At 34.8% G+C, this 14,047-nt stretch overlaps 1 protein-coding gene and 1 long non-coding RNA gene across 2 annotated transcripts; both read left to right on the plus strand.

Moving 5' to 3' along the window:
- The first annotated feature begins 815 nt into the window (after positions 1-815).
- Positions 816-2,022, plus strand: LOC121222311 (uncharacterized). The gene is made up of 2 exons (XR_005919543.1): positions 816-1,458; positions 1,675-2,022. It is a non-coding gene; the product is annotated as an uncharacterized lncRNA (long non-coding RNA).
- An 8,055-nt stretch (positions 2,023-10,077) lies between these two features.
- Positions 10,078-12,424, plus strand: LOC107941809 (GDSL esterase/lipase At1g29660). The gene is made up of 5 exons (XM_016875427.2): positions 10,078-10,529; positions 10,656-10,780; positions 10,887-11,132; positions 11,596-11,851; positions 11,933-12,424. The coding sequence occupies exons 1-5, from the start codon at positions 10,295-10,297 to the stop codon at positions 12,154-12,156; spliced, it is 1,086 nt and encodes a 361-aa protein (XP_016730916.1). The 5' UTR covers positions 10,078-10,294; the 3' UTR covers positions 12,157-12,424.
- Positions 12,425-14,047: the final 1,623 nt, after the last annotated feature.

Genomic DNA, 14,047 nt, shown 5'->3' on the forward strand with positions numbered 1-14,047 from the left:
ATTTCGAGAAAGTAACATGCCACACCCAATACGTTAGGGTACAACAAATTAAGTTCCCAAAAATGATTTTTATGCATTTTGAATAAAAATGTTCTCAGTCATTTAAGATTGACTAAGAAAATCAGAACCCAATACGTTAGGGCTCAATTTTCCTCGAAAATCCCAAACTTCCAAGAATACTTTTATTCAAAAAATAACTTTTAAATCCAGAAAATAATTTTGATGAATGGTAAAAACCAAAATATTTTCAAAAAGGGTATGTTTTTAAAAGAAATAATGTATAACATGGGACAAAACTTAAATGTAAAACACATATGAGTACATATTTACAAAATATAAATACAAGTGTAGTAAACAAATTTACAGGTAGATATGCATATATACTCAACACATATACAATTATACATAAACAAGACGGAACGTGATATATGTATATATATATATAACGCATGAAGGTGTGAAGGTGAAAACAAAAAAAAAAAATACACATACGTTAATGCACATGCATAAGTATACAAATGAATAACAAAATTCATAAAAATTTCCCCAAGCATGCATATATAAAAGAACATATATACTATAAAATGTAGATGTATACGCATATATATACATATTTATTTTTAAAAAAAAAACTATGGAAACAGAATATGTATAAAAATGTATAAAATATGCGTATATAAGAACTAAAATATGCATGTATATATGTATCTATTTTTTAAAAATGTATAAGTATGTACGTACACATATATAAAGTACGAGAAAAATAAAAAATGGAAAAAAAAACCATGAAAAGAAAAATTTAAGAAAAATGAATGTGGTAATAATAGTAATAAATGAAATCATGATATAGCATAAATTTCTTAAATAAAAAAAAACTAAATAAATAAAGTAGCTAAAAAAAAGTTAAATTGCACTAGAAAAAAATGGGTAAATTTGAAGCAAATTAAAAGACAGGACCACACTGAATGCGCGCACAACAGTGGAGGACCAAAAGGGAAAATATCCCCTCCTTCCAAAACGCTGCGCAGAAAGGGACTGAATTGAAACAGATATCGAGTATGCGGCCCAATTTAAAACAAAATAAAACTGGTCTAATTGAAGCACGCTGCAAAAGGTAAGGGGCCAACTGCGCAATTATTCCATCTGACGTCAGAGCGCGCGGATCCTCCCCTCCGGGTCGGGTCACCGCGCGGGTCAAGGCCTGGGCTAAACGACGCCGTTTTGCATGTTATTTAAAACAAATTTCCTTTCGAAAATCATTTACCAGTTAACAGAAAAGAAAGAAAAAAAAACTTTTAAAAAAAGTAAAAAACTTTCTGGCGCTCTGCTAGGGTTTAATACCCAAGCTTCCTCGCGCCGCTTCCCTATCACCCTCCGCTGCGACTCCGTGTAATCGGAGGCCGGAGGGGTGCCAGATCTGGGCTCTTTAACCCCTCCTAACAACTCTTGAAGGCCAAGGTAAGTCTCCCTTCCTTTATTCTTTTTATTTTCGTACACAAAAGCACAAATAAAAAAAAAACCGAAACTTCAAATAATCACCTTAAAAATACTGATGTTTGCTTTGTTTTCTCTTTGATCTCCCCTTTCTTTTTACAAAAGACCGACTGTTTTATAGCCTAACACTAACCTATTTTCCTTGTCTTTTGTTGTTTTACATTATTTGGACTCTTTGAGTCCGTTTTACAAGTATTTGAGGAGCGAACGGCGTGCGTGGGGAAGCCGATCTCCGAGTCTTGCGGCGACTGGACGTTGGGCGCGACGTGGGGCTGATGGGGCTTGCGGCGCTAGACATGCGGCTAGGGTTTGGGTGTTTTGGGGTCTGGTTTAGGATAAATTGATTTGGGCTGGGTTATTGGGCTTGTTTGTTTCTTTGGGTTTTATTTTTAACAGGCCGGATAAAATTGGGCCCTACAGTATATATCGATACTTAACTCATTCAACGATCACTAACAATTATTTTTAGTCAAAATATCAGTATTGATATCAATACATTAATTAGAGGATCAATTTTTCAATTTAAAACTAATGCTAGCAACGACTCTATTTCACTTTCAAATGTCCACAAACTCATTTCTTATTATAAATACAGCTACAAAATATAAGAGAGTAACATCCAAAAAAAAAAAATCAAGACACAAACTTATATCAAGTTGTTCAGAAATTACTTTGAGAGTATTTGCATTATGTCACCATTATTGTATGATAGTAAAAAAAAATCCACATAAATTTAATCGTAACAACTGCAACCTATAAATAGTATTATAAAAGTATATATATCAAACTATATCTAATTAAAGTAGATGTTAAGTAATAAATTTTAGCAAACTAGAAGGACTGACCCCCAAAATTAGACCATAAATTATTCAATCCTAACCCCGGCCCCTTGGTTCGATCATCATCAACATTATGCATTTGGAACTCGTAAAACAAAAGCCAGCAAGTACACAGCTGAGCTGAGGTGCCCCTTGGATGACCCCATGCATGTTACCCTGTATGACTTGAGTCTCTTCATTAAATTTTGCTATCTACCACCATTAATGACTTTTATTACTTCCATTGTTTCGAAGACGTACGCAGACACTTGCACGAAACATGTTTGAATCTTGACCCTTGATGAATTTTCATTTTACCCTCCATCACCATTTACTTTGATCTGAAAACCTGAATCGAAGCCATCACTGAATTGAGAAGATGACATAAAATTATATATGCATATAGGAATATATAGGACCACAGTAGGTCTATTATCGATTAGTGTAGCTTTTTGCATGTGATGGAGTTGCTATTTTTCTTCTGTTAGATCACCAATATATATGATGACGATGACGATGATGGTGATGGTGATGATATATATATGTATATGTATATGTATATGTTGAGCATTTATAGGATTGACTTTCCAAATGTTATTTTCCCAAGGTTAAAAAAGGCTGCAACTATATATGGCTTATGTATAGGTGTCATTAAACATCCAAATGTAAGAAAAAAACGGGGAATTGAAAACGATAAACCATGTGCACATCATCATTCAATAGCGTAGCTACAATATTAATTAGAGCAGCAATCTAATTATTATTATTTTTTTCATTGATTATAAGGGTAGGTGTAATCGATTTATGAAAACGATATACAATTCATATACTCATTTATATGAAGGGAAGTATTAAAAATGTCTTACCAACAATCTTTATTTTTATTTTAAAAAAAAAGTAAATTATTTAAAGTAGAACTAGTTCATTAATGTAGTCGCTGGACAAGAAAAGAAAAAGTGGATTAATTGAAATCTTTGTTATTCATATAGATGGGACTGTCTCTCCTATAGCATTATATATAGCGTAATTAGGGTGCTGGTAAGTTTCTTAAAATGATTTTTTTTATTTAAAGTGGTAAAAGTAAAATTATATTTTACTTCCCTAAAAATAATAAATATTTGATTTAATTTTTTAAAAATTATAAAGATTTAACGGATATATGGACTCTTAACTAATTATATTTATTTATAAAAACATTATGGGTTTAAATCTACTTAACTTCATAAAGTTCTAATCACTTTGATTTAAGTTGGATGAACTCAAATGTTGTCGAGTTCTTACAAGATGAAGTTAAACCATAAAAATATTAAAATTTGTGTTTCAAGATGATTTTCAATGCTTAAATCAATAAGACAACTTGGCAATAAACAAAAATAAAAGTATGTGATTAAGAGGAATGAATATGAGATACAAGAAGAAGATAAGAGAAAGATGCTCCTCTCAGGGATAATACCTCTTGCCACTGCGCTTGGTTCTTGGATTTACTTTTTATCGGTTGTTGATTTAAAGAGTGGTCTCATATTGTACTGAGTTAAGTCGATAGTGCTCGACAATTATCATATTTGTCCTTATTCATGTTATAGTATAGCATGTCTTTAAAACTATCAAAACCATTTGAACTAACATTCGAAGCTTATTTTGATATTGATATCAATGCTTAAATGCAATATATATATGATAATTTTATTTAGGGTAAATTACATTTAAGGTCACTAAATTAGTAAGTTTCTGTTTTGGTCACAACTTAAAAAACTTACAAAATGAATGCTGAACTATTTGAAATTTTTTATTTAAGTCGTTAAGTTGTTAAAATCGTTGCTATATGGCATTTTTTGTTCACAGTGCTTGAATCAATTGAAAGTTATTATTTCCTTTCTCTTTTATAATTCAGTTTTTGTCATGAAATATCTAAGAATGTCACGCATTTGCAAACCAAAATCCAAACAACTTTTTTTTCCCGATCTCCAACACTATTTGTCAAATTGACTTATATCTAAGGTATGTACTTCTACTCATTGATGGGTATTGATCACCGTACCGGTCGTCGAATCGTCGATTGGAGCTTATTAGAATATACCCCATACTTTGCCCATACCTTTCCCATACCTACCCATACTTTGGAAAGGTCAAAGTTATGGGCACCAAATATTTATTTAGTGTTGGGCATGGGAAAATAGCAATTTTTGGTCCCTAAGTGAATAGTGACTTTGCAAGGTGGCCTTTGAATCTCAACTATAAATAGGCCAACCATTGCTCATTCTCATCATCCCACATTTGCCATTCTCTACTTAAGGCATTGTTCTCTCTCCCTATTTGTAAAGTTTCACTTGTATTTTGGAGTGAAATATATTTGGTAGTGCCCGAGGACGTAGGCAAGATTTGCCGAACCTCGTTAAAATTCTGGTGTTCTTTACTATTTATTGTTCATATTTTGTGAGTGTGATTGTAGTGATTTATTGTGCTATTAAATTACGATAGAGGGATATTCTGGCTAGGAAAGACTTGGTACTTAAGTGATCCTCGTGATTCACCTCTCTTTCCTGGGAATTGAACTTAGTGTGATTTTTTAGTACAATAATTTTACTCTTTCACACGCTTCCGCGCAACAATTGGTATCAGAGCAAGGTTCGTACTTGGGGAATACGACCGTTTACGGCACTATTCATGTATATGGCACTATTCACGTATACAGTACTATTCACGTATACGGAACTATTCACGTATACGGTACTGTTCACGTATACAGTAGTTGGGATTGAGGAGAAAAATGGCAGCAGCATCGTCATCAGCAAGGACTACTGTGACAAATGCAAAATTTGAAGTAGAGAAATTTGACGGTACCAATAATTTTGGTATGTGGCAATGTGAGATCCTGGATGTCTTATGTCAGCAAGAGCTAGATATAGCCCTTGAAGAAAAACCTGACAAGATGGATGACAAGGAGTGGGCCAAGATCAATAGACAGGCGTGTGGTACAATCCGCCTATGTTTGGCCAAAGAGCAGAAGTACTCTGTCATGAGGGAGACATCAGCGAAGAAGTTATGGGATACACTGGAAGAAAAGTTTCTAACGAAAAGTCTTGAAAATAGGCTTTATATGAAAAAGAAACTTTATCGATTCACGTATGCACCCGGTATGTCGATGAATGACCATGTGAACTCATTCAATAAAATTTTAGCAGACTTGCTAAATTTGGATGAGAAATTTGAAGATGAAGACAAGGCATTATTGTTGTTGAATTCCCTTCCTGATGAATATGATCATCTTACCACCACATTGCTTCATGGGAAGGACACGATCACATTTGATGCAGTCTGTAGTGCGTTGTATAGATCTGAGACTCGAAAGAAAGATAAAAGAGATCACAGAGATACAACCGCAGAAGTCTTAACAGTAAGAGGTCGTTCACACAGCAGCAAACCTGGTAGAAGGGGTAAGTCCAAAGGGAGACCCGCCAAAGATGAATGTGCCTTTTGTCGTGAGAAAGGGCATTGGAAAAAGAATTGTCCTAAGTTACAAAAGGGCAAGTCTATTTCTAATGCATGTGTAGCGGAGCATGATGAGGAGTCAGACTTTAGCTTGGTTGGCATGGCAATGGCATGTCAAACGGATGAGTGGATATTGGATTCGGGATGTACTTACCATATGTGTCCTAATAAGGACTGGTTTTCTAGTCTTGAAGAACTAGAAGATGGAGTTGTTTTTATGGGCAATGATAGTGCCTGTAAGACAATGGGTGTAGGTACAATCAAATTGAAGAACCATGACGGCTCAATCTAAGTTCTGACAGATGTTCGCTATGTACCCAGCTTGAAGAAAAATCTCATCTCATTAGGGGCCCTAGAATCTAAAGGGCTCACAATCACTTTGAGAGATGGATTACTAAAGGTAGTAGCTGGGGTATTGACGGTGATGAAAGGCACTAGAAGAAATAACTTGTACTATTTAAATGGAAGTACAGTTATTGGATCAACATCAACAGCTTCTGCGAAAGATGCAGATTCAGAAGCTACCAGGTTATGGCATAGGCGATTGGGACATGCTGGTGAAAAAGCTTTGCAGACATTGGTGAAGCAAGGCTTATTGAAAGGTGCAAATTCTTGCAAAATGGAATTCTGTGAACATTGTGTTCTGGGCAAGCAGAAGAGGGTAAAATTTGGTTCAGCAATTCACAATACGAAAGGAATTCTGGACTACGTTCACAGTGATGTGTGGGGACCTACCAAAGTGGCTTCTTTGGGAGGTATGCACTATTTTGTCACTTTTCTTGATAATTATTCAAGAAAAGTATGGGTGTATCTAATGAAAAGAAAAAATGAAGTTTTGGATGCATTTCTGAAGTGGAAGAAGATGGTGGAGACTCAGACAGGTCGAAAGGTCAAACGACTTCGATCAGATAATGGTACTGAGTACAAAAATGATCCATTTCTACAAGTATGTCAAGATGAGGGCATTGTGCGGCACTTCACTGTTCGAGATACACCACAGCAGAATGGGGTGGCAGAACGCATGAATCGGACTATACTGGAGAAAGTTCGATGTATGTTGTCCAATGCTGGATTGGGCAAGGAATTTGGGCTGAGGCAGTTACATATGCGTGCCATCTAATTAACCGATTGCCATCAGCTGCAATAAATGGAAAAACTCCTATGGAGATGTGGACTGGTAAACCTGCTACTGATTATGATTCTTTACATGTTTTTGGTTCCACTGCATATTATCATGTAAAAGAATCTAAGTTAGACCCAAGAGCAAAGAAAACATTATTCATGGGTATAACTGGTGGTGTAAAAGGATACCGTCTCTGGTGTCCTGATACAAGGAAGATTGTTTTCAGTAGAGATGTAACTTTTGATGAATCAACCATGATGAAGAACGAGGATTCACAGAAGGATGACAAAACCAGTAGTACTTTGCAGCAGGTGGAGTTTGAAAAGGTTAATGATGATCCAGCTAATATTGAAAGAACAAATGATGAAGAAGTTTCGACCCAAGAACTTCTACAGCAACAAGATTCAATTGCATATAGGAGGCCAAGAAGAGAGATTCGTAAGCCTGCTCGCTTTGACGATATGGTGGCCTATGCACTTCCAATTGCAGATGATGATGTTCCTTCCACTTACACAGAAGCAATAAGTAACTCTGATGGTGTAAAGTGGAAGCAAGCTATGAATGAAGAAATGCAGTCTCTTCATAAAAATAGGACTTGGGAGTTGGTGAGACTGCCCAAGGGAAAGAAGGCAATTGGATGCAAATGGGTATATGCAAAGAAGGAAGGATTTCCTGGTAAAAATGAAATTCGATACAAGGCTAGATTGGTAGCAAAGGGTTACGCTCAGAAAGAAGGAATAGACTACAATGAAGTGTTTTCTCCAGTTGTGAAGCATTCGTCTATTCGGATTTTGCTAGCCTTGGTTGCGCAATATGATCTTGAACTAGTTCAGCTTGATGTGAAGACCGCGTTTTTACACGGTGATTTGGAAGAGGAAATCTATATGACTCAGCCAGATGGATTCAAGGTTGCTGGAAAAGAAAATTGGGTTTGCAAATTGACAAAGTCGCTTTATGGATTGAAGCAATCTCCGAGGCAGTGGTACAAGCGATTTGATCAGTTCATGAAAGGGCAAAGGTACACAAGAAGTAAATTTGATCATTGCGTGTATTTTCAGAAGCTACAAGAAGGAACTTTCATATACTTGCTCTTATATGTTGATGATATGCTAATAGCATCTAAGAGCAAAGTTGAGATTGAAAGATTGAAGACTCAACTCAATCTCGAGTTTGAGATGAAAGATCTAGGAGAAGCTAAAAAGATTCTCGGCATGGAAATATGTAGAGATAGAGCTCATGGCAGAGTTAGCTTGTCTCAGAAGCAGTATTTGAAGAAAGTACTACAGCAGTTTGGCATGAACGAGCAGACCAAACCTGTAAGTACCCCGTTGGCTTCTCATTTCAAGCTTTCTGCACAACTATCTCCTTCGACGAATACGGAACGAGAATACATGTTGCAAGTTCCGTATTCTAATGCAGTGGGTAGCTTGATGTATGCAATGGTGTGTACAAGACCCGGCATTTCACAGGCAGTTAGTATAGTGAGCAGGTATATGCATAATCCTGGAAAAGGACATTGGCAAGCTGTGAAATGGATTCTACGGTATATTCAGAAGACCGTGGATGTTGGATTACTGTTCAAGCAGGATAATACACTTGGTAAAGGTGTTATTGGGTACGTTGATTCTGACTATGCCGGTGATTTGGACAAGCGAAGATCAACCACCGGTTATGTGTTTACACTTGCTGGAGGACCAATAAGTTGGAAGTCTACACTACAGTCTACAGTTGCGTTGTCAACCACAGAAGCCGAGTACATGGCTGTAACAGAGGCTGTAAAGGAGGCTATTTGGTTACAAGGTATGACTAAAACCTTGGGGTTGGTTCAGGAGCATATTAACGTGTATTGTGATAGTCAAAGTGCTATTCATTTAGCAAAGAATCAAGTCTATCATGCACGTACAAAATATATCGACGTACGATTCCATTTTGTGCGGGAAATTATTGAAGAGGGGAAAATTTGTCTTCAGAAGATCAAGACTGCAGATAATCCCGCAGATATGATGACCAAGGTGGTAACAGCAACCAAGTTCGAACATTGTTTGAACTTGATCAATATCCTGCAAATTTAACAGTCGAAGAAGGCACTATCAAGTATTGTTGTCAAAAGCAGAAAGAATTGTGTGAAGATAAGATTATCCTAATCAAATCTTCAAGGTGGAGATTATTAGAATATACCCCATACTTTGCCCATACCTTTCCCATACCTACCCATACTTTGGAAAGGTCAAAGTTATGGGCACCAAATATTTATTTAGTGTTGGGCATGGGAAAATAGCAATTTTTGGTCCCTAAGTGAATAGTGACTTTGCAAGGTGGCCCTTGAATCTCAACTATAAATAGGCCAACCATTGCTCATTCTCATCATCCCACATTTGCCATTCTCTACTTAAGGCATTGTTCTCTCTCCCTATTTGTAAAGTTTCACTTGTATTTTGGAGTGAAATATATTTGGTAGTGCCCGAGGACGTAGGCAAGATTTGCCGAACCTCGTTAAAATTCTGGTGTTCTTTACTATTTATTGTTCATATTTTGTGAGTGTGATTGTAGTGATTTATTGTGCTATTAAATTACGATAGAGGGATATTCTGGCTAGGAAAGACTTGGTACTTAAGTGATCCTCGTGATTCACCTCTCTTTCCTGGGAATTGAACTTAGTGTGATTTTTTAGTACAATAATTTTACTCTTTCACACGCTTCCGCGCAACAGAGCTCACTAGCTAGACTTTAAATTTAAAAAAAAAACACTTAACAACCCAATGACTTAAATGAAATTTTCGAATTATTCAGTGACTAAAACATAAATTTACTAATAGTTTAGTGACCTTAAATACAGTTTATCTTTTATTTATTTCGGCTAAATCAATATTTAAGACTAAAAAGTAACAAAAGACGGTATGGTATATACACAAGTTGACTGTGGACCGACAAGCCAACTTCTATTCAGTTTTGAGTAAAATCTAAGTCGTTGGCAGAAATGTAGAGCTGATCCAGGTTCAAGGCCAGCACTTGATGATCTTAATGCAATATATCATGATCAATATTCTTTTTTTTTTACATTTTAATATTTATCATAATTCATCATCACCATAAAAAATTCTCGTCGTCCGCAATTATATATAAATGTATTAGTATCGAAACTTAAATCATTGCATCAGAGATACAGACTTCCACACAGTCTCCGCGTACAATTAATGTTCTAACCTACTTCACCTGTAAAAGCTTAAAAAACCAATATGCATCTACTCCCTCTATATAAATACTTACCTGTTAGCATTTATATTGCTCATCCTATACATTAAGCTGACTTTCACATACATTTCCATCATTCTTTTTTCACACTTTTTTTATATAATTTTGATAGTATAATATGGAGAAATGGTATGGGGTTTCAGGGCTGGTGTTGGTTTTGAGTTTGTTCTTTGGGGTTAAAGGAGAACCCCAAGTCCCATGTTACTTCATTTTTGGAGATTCATTGGTAGATAATGGGAACAATAATGAACTTCGTTCATTGGCTAGAGCTGATTACTTGCCTTATGGGATTGACTTTGCTAATGGACCGACCGGCCGGTTTTCGAACGGTCGAACTACGGTGGATGTCATAGGTAAACTGAGCTTTCTTTCACCATTGTTTCTTTGAAAATAACAGATTGGATAGTACTATATGTAGTAATGATCATGTGGTGATATATTGTCATTTTAACACATTTTATTTGCTTTATAATTTATAGCTGAACTTTTGGGGTTTGACGATTACATCCCTCCATACTCAACTGCAAGTGGTAGACAAATACTGGGAGGAGTTAACTATGCATCTGCTGCTGCTGGAATCAGAGAAGAAACTGGACAACAACTGGTAATAAAAAACATGGTCTAGTTTTAAAAGAAAAAGGTATAGGGACTTGGAGCATAATTAACCCAATAAATCGCTTGGTTTAACGATTGGTTGATTTTCACTATAGGGAGCTCGGATTAGTTTCAGTGGGCAAGTCAAAAATTACCAACAAACAGTTCAACAAGTGGTGAACGTGCTTGGAGATGAAGACAGTGCAGCAAATTACTTAAGGCAGTGTATTTATTCAATTGGATTGGGAAGCAACGATTACCTTAACAACTATTTCATGCCCCTTTACTACTCAACCAGTAGACAATATAGTCCCGAGGAATATGCCAATTCTCTGATTCAAGAGTACACTGAGCAGCTTCAGGTTAGTAAATATTATTTAGGTTTAATTCCACTCGATCTGGATTTTAAATTGCTCTCGAAAACTTCACATATTCTAATTATGACCACTAAATGTTAGCTAAAATATGACGTGGAGCATATCTAATGAATCGAATTATAAACAATTTGAATGTCACATCCAAACTAATTAGATACTATTAATTTGTTGATATCCAAACTGATCATATGATAAGTATACACATGTTTACAATTTAATCCATATGTTTTAAATATACTTCATATCAGACTCAAAATAACATTGAACAGTATGATTAAGCTGATGAGAGGACGCTATTCATTCGTTATTAATACTTTGATGACTTAGAATCTGGAATTAGGATGATAGTTTGAGGACGTTTAATGGAATTAAGCCAATTATTTACATACTTATATTTTACAATTTTTTATGATTATTGTAAAATGGATGGGATGAATGGTTTTTTCAGGCATTATACAACTATGGGGCAAGGAAGTTTGTGTTGATAGGTTTGGGTCAGATCGGTTGCAGTCCAAATGAATTGGCTCAAAACAGTGGAGATGGTCGAACATGTGTGGAGAGAATCAATGCTGCCAATAGGATTTTCAATAACAAGCTTAGGGGTCTTGTCGATCAATTCAATAACGCCAATTCTGATGCTAAATTCATCTACATTAACGCCTATGGAATTTTCCAAGACATCACCAGCAACCCTGCAGCTTACGGTAACCATACAATCAGTCGTTTACAATTTGATCCAAACGTTATAATGTACTAATGACTTGATATATGGAATAATATTTCAGGTTTTAAGGTGACAAATGCAGGATGTTGTGGAGTGGGGAGGAACAATGGGCAAATAACATGCTTGCCATTCCAAACACCATGCCAGAACAGGGATGAGTACTTGTTTTGGGATGCATTTCATCCAAGTGAGGCTGCCAATGTGATCATTGGGAGGAGATCCTACAGCGCTCAATCTCCTACCGATGCTTACCCCATTGATATCCGCCGTCTTGCTCAGCTCTGAAACTGAAAGTCGACGAGGTTTTTGATGGGAATTTATAGATAATTAATTGAATCGTTGTAGAATTCTTTCTATATTTGTGTCGTTTTGAATTGTGTAACAGCTTACAATCATAAGTGTTATTGTTCTAAGGGAAGTGGCAAGCAATATATATATATATGCACTTTTATATGTAGCTCCAAATGATGAGTGTTGTTCTGTTTGGTAATTGTTGTAAAGTTTTAGTTTGTATCATCACTAATAATGTTAATGGATTGATGGGTTGGTTTAACTATTCCTTTGTTCTATTTTGTTTATTTAATTATTAATTTTTTCGATTTAACTATTTAATTTTTCGAGATTAAATATTTTAGTTATTATTTTATTAGTTGTCCTTAACTTAATAATTAGGGATAAAATAAAAAAAATTAGATTGTGTAGTCAAATATTTTAAAAATTAAAACGTTTATAAAAGTCATTTAACTCATGTATAATTTTTTTTCTTGTTGTTCTTTCTCCATTTTACTAGTAGATTTTCTTTTAAAATATTTTTCCATTCTTGTTAAACATTTAGAACAAATATATTTAAGCCTTAAACACATAAATGTTTTCATGAAGTCAATATACCATTAGTAATTTTCTTTCACAAAAATAAATATCACTTAAATGCTTTTTGGGGTCATGAGAATTAGAAAATATTTAGTAGACTGTCAGTGGACTTTTTAGACTCCACAATTAGAGTTGTAGGATTTATAAATATTTTATAAGCACAAAGTAAAATATTTAAAAAAATAAATATTTTAAAAAAAGAGACACATGTCAATTTTTTGAAGCTGCTTGTGGAATAAAAAAAGTACACTACTAGTTTACCAAATACTAACCCGTCATGAGAATGCTATAATGAATTTTTCAAACACAAGATTCACTGTAATTACATTAGTAACAACAATTACTAAATAAAAATGCTAAATTCCTAATCAATTCTAATTCCTCCAAGGGTTTGTATTAATCAATCCTAATTTCTTCAAGAATTTACATTAATCAACCTCTAAAAATTATTACTCAATCCTAATTTTTTTTTACATCAATTTTTCTGTGAGGCCACTTTTAAATTTTGAGGTTAGAAAAATAAAAGCTGCAATTTGGTTTCCCAATTACAGCATATCATTTCTATCCACACTTGATAGTCAACTAGTAACTATTACATACTGCTATCATTGTGCTCTGCTGGTACTTGGTCATCAATGTCGCCAAGTTGAAGAAGGAACGGTGAGCTTAAACTTTCTTTCATTGCGAGTAAAGACCCTAAATGATAAATTGGAAGTGATTGAAGAAAGGCGCTTAAATAGATCAAACAGCAGTGGGTGGCAGGGATACGAGACAACGATGAAGAAATTTTTAAAATTTTTAAAATCTAGACTTTCGTGAGTTAGTTAACTGCAACTAAGGGGAGTCACTAAAATGCATAATTGGATGATGAATTTTGGAATTTACCCTAAATTTCTTAAAGGGAAATATTGATTTCTTACTAAACTAAATCATAAAACACAACAGGGCCAAGCCCAACATACATTTCTAGAAGCTGGGCAAATACATATACAAATCAACAACACATTGCAACCCCCAAGTCTAATGGGCAGACATAGTTCTAACAATTGAAGAAATTAATAAATATTTATGAAATTTTGGAATTAAAAAAAATAATGAACCTTTTTTAAATTAAAAAATAAAATTTTATTTATTTTGGTATAATCAATTGTGTCACTTTACATCTTAGGCTATTTTATTCAAACCGGATAATAATATTCAAGTAAAGTTCTCAAAAGAGAAATAAATTTAAGATTCGAACTTGATCCAAATACTTCGAGAAGAAATTCGTTCACTTTTTCTATTAATTTGTTGGTACTTATGTAAA

Source organism: Gossypium hirsutum, chromosome D10 (genome assembly GCF_007990345.1).
Source record: "Gossypium hirsutum isolate 1008001.06 chromosome D10, Gossypium_hirsutum_v2.1, whole genome shotgun sequence".
NCBI lineage: Eukaryota > Viridiplantae > Streptophyta > Magnoliopsida > Malvales > Malvaceae > Gossypium > Gossypium hirsutum.

Coding starts and splice junctions, on each gene's coding strand:
- LOC107941809 (XM_016875427.2), top strand. CDS start 10,295: ATGGAGAAATGGTATGGGGTTTCAGGGCTGGTGTTGGTTTTGAGTTTG. Junction 11,133..11,595: donor AGTACACTGAGCAGCTTCAG/GTTAGTAAATAT, acceptor TGGTTTTTTCAG/GCATTATACAACTATGGGGC. Junction 11,852..11,932: donor CAGCAACCCTGCAGCTTACG/GTAACCATACAA, acceptor ATAATATTTCAG/GTTTTAAGGTGACAAATGCA.